The 6,375-nt window shown below is 43.3% G+C and overlaps 1 protein-coding gene across 1 annotated transcript; it reads left to right on the top strand.

Moving 5' to 3' along the window:
• The first annotated feature begins 2,969 nt into the window (after window positions 1–2,969).
• On the top strand, window positions 2,970–5,455 carry LOC124674833 (WAT1-related protein At5g64700-like). Its single transcript, XM_047210889.1, has 7 exons — window positions 2,970–3,432; window positions 3,531–3,593; window positions 3,834–3,950; window positions 4,179–4,437; window positions 4,514–4,669; window positions 4,764–4,915; window positions 5,034–5,455. Exons 1-7 carry the CDS (start codon window positions 3,251–3,253, stop codon window positions 5,188–5,190), a joined length of 1,086 nt encoding a protein of 361 aa, XP_047066845.1. The 5' UTR covers window positions 2,970–3,250; the 3' UTR covers window positions 5,191–5,455.
• The last annotated feature ends 920 nt before the right edge of the window (window positions 5,456–6,375 follow it).

Raw genomic sequence — 6,375 nt, 5'->3', positions numbered from 1 at the left:
TCAATCTATTGTGCATCCTACCTAGCCTCACTGACTCCATCCCTGGATGTTAATATTTGTTTCGACTAATAAAGTATGAGACACGCTATTTACTTCGTACTACTTGTCTTTTAATTGAGTTGGCACTTCTTAATTACATTGGACGATGATTAGAATGTTCGGTCACTACACTCTGGGGTGGGGTGAGTGAACCTAGTGTGATGGCACAAATATCAATCTGTTGTGCATCCTACTTGGCTTCACTTACCCCATCCCTGAATGTTAATATTTGTTTCTACCGACAAAGTATGAGGCAGATGCTATTTAGTTCATACTACATTTCTCTTATTTGAGTTCGCACTTGTTAATTGCATTGGTACTGACGTTTTATTTGTCTTGTGCATGGAGATGCCGACGACATATGCCGTGTACAAGGGGAGGGTTCCTAGAGTCTACGACAACTGGGAGGACTGTCGGAGACAGGTGCACCGCTTCAGCGACAACAACTACAAAGGATACCCCACTAGGGTGAAGGCGGAAGGAAGATACGCGTGTTATCTAGCAGGAGAGATGAGGGACATGAGGAGGAACCGGATGAAGATCATGGCCTTCGTGATGATGCTCATCGTGACCATGGTCATGTTTTATGTGATTGTAGTTTAGGTTAGTAGCTACATTGTGTGGTGTATGACGATACTTGTGACGACTATGTACCGAGACTTCTAACTTTGTGAAACTTCGTCGTTCGGTGTTGCATGTGTGTTGTATGAATCAACATTTCGAAATGAGACTTGCCTATTTGTGTATTGATACCGAAATGAGACTTGGCTCTTTATGTGCTTTTCATATTGCATGTACTGTTGTATAAATATCTATTGTATTGGATGATATAAATATGCATTGTAATACGCTGGAAAATGCTATAAAAATTGAATTTTCGGATTATACCGCTGGCGCACCTCCATCCCCTACTGCCGACGCACGGCGCACGCGCCACTGCTGACAGCCCCTACTGCTGGCGCAGCTGCACGTGCACCAGCGGTACACCGCTATTGCCGGCGAAGCTAGCCCTGTGCGCCGGCGCACTAGCCGGTGCGCCGGTTACCACCGGCCTGTTCGCACCGGCGGGCTCTGGTGCGCCGGCAGTAGGCCAAAATGGTGCGCCGGCGGTAAGGGTTTTCCTAGTAGTGGATATGTGTTTGATATTATATGTTCATGATCAGATCTGTGCATTGTATTAGAATGATTTGCTTATGTGGTACAAGTTAATATGCTAGACCATACGGTGGAAGTTGCTTATATGGTAGAAGTTGATCCATGGTTACATTTTTATTTGTCAACCTCTCAGTGTAGGTGATGATCTAATTCGTGCAGTTGCATTTATAGGAAACTTTGCTAAGCATTTGACTTGCATTTATTTGTTTCTAGCTTTTCTGTGTTTATATATTCTCACATTAATGATATTTATGTGCAATATTTTTCTTGGTGGTTAGGAATTGAACTTCACTTAAGGAGGAAGTCCATTATGGCACATCGCTTGAGAAAATCCTCAACAACTCCAAGGGTTCATGTTGAAACGTGGTACAACCAGGGGTTATACTGCCACCACAGTCTTTGGGAAGGCAGCGTTCGTATTATCGTTTCGTAACTACAAAGACAAAGATGCAACCAAGAAAAATAAATGATTTACTTTGTATATCTCTTGTATAGCTATCAATCATTACATGTCAAAATGCATGTATTTGTGGTGGATGAACCATGCATCCAAATATTGATGTCATACTATTACGGGTTACTGGCACAAGTGGGCATAGATATGCTTGTATCATAGTTATGCAGGCAGAAACATATGCAATATAAGAAGTTAGCATACCGCTTGTTTAAACAAAAACTTGTGCATAATGAGCTAAACATAGATGGCGAAAAACATCGGTCATTTGTTATTAGCCAAAACATGGATGCTCGATTATGAATTACCGCTTGTGAAGACCTTTCATGTTGCACATGGGTTTCGTATCGAACTAAATCATGTGCCAAAAACCAGCCGTTCGCTGCGTTGTAGAGGCACATCACTCCTCCTTGCATAGTGATGGTTTGGTAAACCGTGTGCAACATGCCATTTTAGCCATGTGTGAAAGTCTGCTTTGTAGTAGTGGTATAATCTCAGCCTCTGCAGCAATAGATATACACAATCATTTATTAATTAATTTTAAATCTATGTACAATACATCTCATAGATCACCTAAGGTTGACACATGAATCAACCGTCAAAAAATAAAAATGCACATAGAGATTAAACATCATGTTATCTCCTAATATGTCGCCATCCATCCAAAACGCAGTAGGTTGGCACATTTGAGATTAACCTTCTTAGCAGACATGCGTTTTTATAATCATAATGACATCATTATGACACAACCAATCGTCGAACAAGTAGATACCATAAAATTTGTGAAATTCACCCCCAATCAATGCCATCAACCAAGGCTCGATAAAATGCACCACATTAATGGAACTTCAGATATTGAAAGCAATATGAACAATTCCCATATATGGCAGTCAACAAAATAGGTGTTGAATACAATCATCGCGGCCGGAGAAACAACAAAATAATATAGGTGCTTTAATAACTGTCTTAAGGAAAAGATAACCCCCTTCACCATATACCCGAGGGAACATCTAGAACCGGCACCCGACCATGCGCTTCTGTTGCGTATCTGCACATGCTTTCTGCGTGTCAGCTTGCTTGTTCCGTCGGTCACTAATTCCCGTGTCCCCTTTCCATCATGTCCATATAAACACATATAATGTTGACATGAAACAGTATGTGCCTGGTTTGTTACACACAACCTCTGCCTTTGCACCAAAAAGCAGCGGCGCTGTGGAACCAAATGGTAACAGCTAGCTGAGAAATAAGTTGGGATCGACTCGGATCACCTCCTTGTCATCTTTTCCATTCTCATCAGTGGATGCTGGGATCACCCGTCACCCAATTTCCTCCCCCCTTCTGCTCCCATGACTCACCCCGGTGCCCAGCATTTTTCATTCGCTTTCTTCCTCACCCATTGGCGCATGCATCACTGATTAGGTGATGGTGCACTAGCTAGGTTGCTGGGATTATCCATGTCCTGCAGCACACAGGACCAAAGGCATATGCTCTTACTAGGTTGTTGAGGCGCAGGTGCTTTTGGCAATGTATATATAGGTTGCCTCGACGCTGAGTTGCCATAGCTTCAGAGAGTAGAAGAACAATACTTTCTTGGAAATCAAGATGGGTGGTGCCAGCGCTGCCAAGGCTTACGGTGCGGTGGTTCTGATCAGGATCATGTACTCCGGCATGCATGTCATGAGCAAGATAGCGCTAGATCAAGGCATGAACCCCTTCGTGTTCGTGTTCTACCGGCATACCACCGCTGCACTTGTGTTGATCCCTGCTACGTTTGTTCTAGAGAGGTGAGATTGTTGTTTACTTCTGCGTTTGATCGTTGTCTGTCTACTTGCCTGGTTCTCTTTTATAACTCATTAGTGTGCCATGATCTCTTGTTGCGCAGGCAAAAAGCTAAACCGGTGACACTGAAGATTGCCGCCAAGATGTTCATACACGCTTTATATGGGTATGTTGACTGTTGAGTCGTCGGTCTAGCGTGAGTTGGATTGTTCTTCTGGTGTCACATAGTTCATTCAGTTGTTGTTTCAGCGAAAGCAAACTGAGAGTAACAGTAGAACACATGCAGACAACTGCTAGTTTTTTTTTTGTAACAAATTTTGAATTATGCATGGTACTCATCTCAGCTTTTGAGCTCCCTGAATCCTTGGCTAAACCTTTGAAATTCCTGACATTATTTGGTTCTCAGGGTGACAGCATGTGGCGTCTTATTTAACCTTGGTCTCAATTATGCGTCAGCAACATCTTCATCAGCATTGTATAACGTTCAACCGGTGGTTACCTTCATTCTTGCCGTCATCTTGGGGTAATTGAAGCGCTATGTTCTCTCACTTCTCCAGTCTATTTGTCCAGCAAAAACTGTATTCTTTTCCCGTCTCAATCGACTGCATGCATTTCTATTGTCTTATGCCAAATAAAGAAAACGAACGGTATACACGTAACAGAATTCAGAACACACGCACTGAATCAGAAGTCAGGTCGGAAAAGCTACAATGTCGGTTCTTGTCCCTAAGAAACGAACTCCTCGTGACAGGATGGAGTCCATGAAACTGAAGAAGCTCCATGGCAACATAAAAGTGGCCGGTATTCTCTTCTGCATCGCTGGCGTCACCGTGCTGGCCTTCTACGAGGGGCCGATGTTCAAATCTTTCAACCACCACCGCCTCTTCAAGGACGGTGGCAGCAGCGGCAACTCCTCTGGAGCAGACACCTATTCAAAGAAGCAATGGGTGTTTGGGATTTTCCTCATGACGCTCTCCAACATCTTAGCAGGCTTGTGGACAGTGTTGCAGGTAACATAAGCACTCAATACTTTAATTAGAGGATCAGAAGTTCGGACACTTATGTGTCTTGATATTTTTTGTTCAGGGGCCATTGATAGAGGACACTTCAAAACTGATGAACACCACGCTACAGATCTCGTGTGCATCGCTGCAGGCCTTCGCCGTGGCGGTCGCGGCAGAGAGGGATTTCTCCAAGTGGAAACTTGGGTTTAATATTAGTCTGGTCGCCGTCATATACAGCGTACGTATTTGAGAGCCTTGGACACATTGTGCAGTTCCATATTATGTACTGAAAAAAATGCTCAACTGAAGTTCATGCTGTCATAACGTTGCAGGGCGTGATCGTCACCGCCATCTCGTACTACATGCAAATGTGGACGATCGCCAAGAGGGGGCCAGTGTTCCTTGCCATGTCGATGCCGCTCACTATGATCTTCACAATCATCATATCTTCATTGATTTTAGGAGACGCAGTTAGCCTAGGGAGGTACAATCATAATCCTTCCTGAACTACGATGAAACCTATGCTGCAGTATAAAGAAAATTGTGCAATTGAATCTTAAGAGCTGAACATATTTTTTGCTGACACTGCTCTATTTGAGCAGTATAATTGCAGGGATACTACTGATTGGAGGCCTATACAACGTCCTCTGGGGCAAAAACATGGAGGAAAAAGACGACATGAACAAGATAAGCGCTGCCGGTAAACCTGTCCTGGAGCTGCAAGCTCAAGTGCCAGATGATGCGGCAGCAAAGGTCTGAACTAGGAGCCAAGTGGCGAGTGATGGGACGGAAAAGATTGTGTCAAGCGACACTACTGGTTCCACGTTCCGTTGGAAAGCAACACATGCAGATCTGCTCACCGTGAAACTGGTGGCACGCAATGGATCCACGACGATAAGATGGCTATGCGCCATTTCTGTACCTACTTTCAGCCACCATGCATGGTTTCCTTTCAAGCACCGCACCACACGTCTCCTTGTTAATATTGTACTGTCGAAATAAACCAAGTTTCAGATGCTTTTCAGTGGCTCCTGCGCGGCTTCACCATGTCATTATTTTACGGGCATCAGATCAGATGTCGCCGTTTGTTTTATGTGTGTTTGGTGTGTGTTTGCCACGATGCCCACCATGGCCAAAGTCATGACGGCGAAATATACTACTCCGGCGAAAAGTTTCATGCGTGTTGACATGTTGTTGATGCCATATTGCCAATAGCATTGCCATATCCTGCATGCACAAACAGCTCAGCACCAGATCAGTATGAGTAAGTGGAGAGTATATATTAGCAAACGAAAGAAGCTTCTTCCCCTTGGCTGTACGTCTGTACGGACGCCAGACGTTTAAATGTAGTGTTGAACCCACTCCCCAATGATTAATCTTATCTGTTTAGGCCTTTCACAAACACTACTCCGTATACTAAAGCGGGAGTAGTACTCCGGTCTGATTAATAACCTAGCGCGGGACTTATAAACTGAACGGGGATAATAACATACTCCCTCCGTTCCTAAATATAGGGTGTATAGTTTTTAGCACGAAAATTAAGAAACACACATTGAAAGCAAGTTACACGAATTTTGGGCAAGATTAAACCTGAATTATTGCTTTGAGAAAATAGAGGAGTTTGCAAGAGCTAAGAAAATGCAATCGAATCCGTAAAAAAAAGTCCAACTAAGTGGTTCTACGCAATACACCTTATATTTGGGAGTTTTTTCGGAAAAACTATACACCTTATATCAAGGAATGAAGGGAGTATTATGTTATCATCATATAACATGTTTACGGTCTACGAAAGAATAATTAAGTATTTCTATGTTGTGCCACACATATAATACTCCCTCTATATGAGATTGGGCTCTGTCCAATTAATTACTGCACGCCAACAACTTCCACATGCATATGAGAAGAGATAAAAGACGAGAGCAAATGTTGAGAAAGGGAGCAACT

The sequence above is a fragment of the Lolium rigidum genome, chromosome 7 (genome assembly GCF_022539505.1).
Source record: "Lolium rigidum isolate FL_2022 chromosome 7, APGP_CSIRO_Lrig_0.1, whole genome shotgun sequence".
Taxonomy (NCBI): domain Eukaryota; kingdom Viridiplantae; phylum Streptophyta; class Magnoliopsida; order Poales; family Poaceae; genus Lolium; species Lolium rigidum.
Note: the sequence above shows the minus strand (reverse complement) of the source record. Positions and strands in the feature narration are given on the sequence as shown.

What these genes read in the sequence shown, in the direction of transcription:
- LOC124674833 (XM_047210889.1), top strand. Translation starts at nt 3,251, where the DNA reads ATGGGTGGTGCCAGCGCTGCCAAGGCTTACGGTGCGGTGGTTCTGATC. An exon ending in TGGTCGCCGTCATATACAGC is followed by an intron (nt 4,670 to 4,763) that starts GTACGTATTTGA and finishes ATAACGTTGCAG; the next exon opens with GGCGTGATCGTCACCGCCAT. An exon ending in GACGCAGTTAGCCTAGGGAG is followed by an intron (nt 4,916 to 5,033) that starts GTACAATCATAA and finishes CTATTTGAGCAG; the next exon opens with TATAATTGCAGGGATACTAC.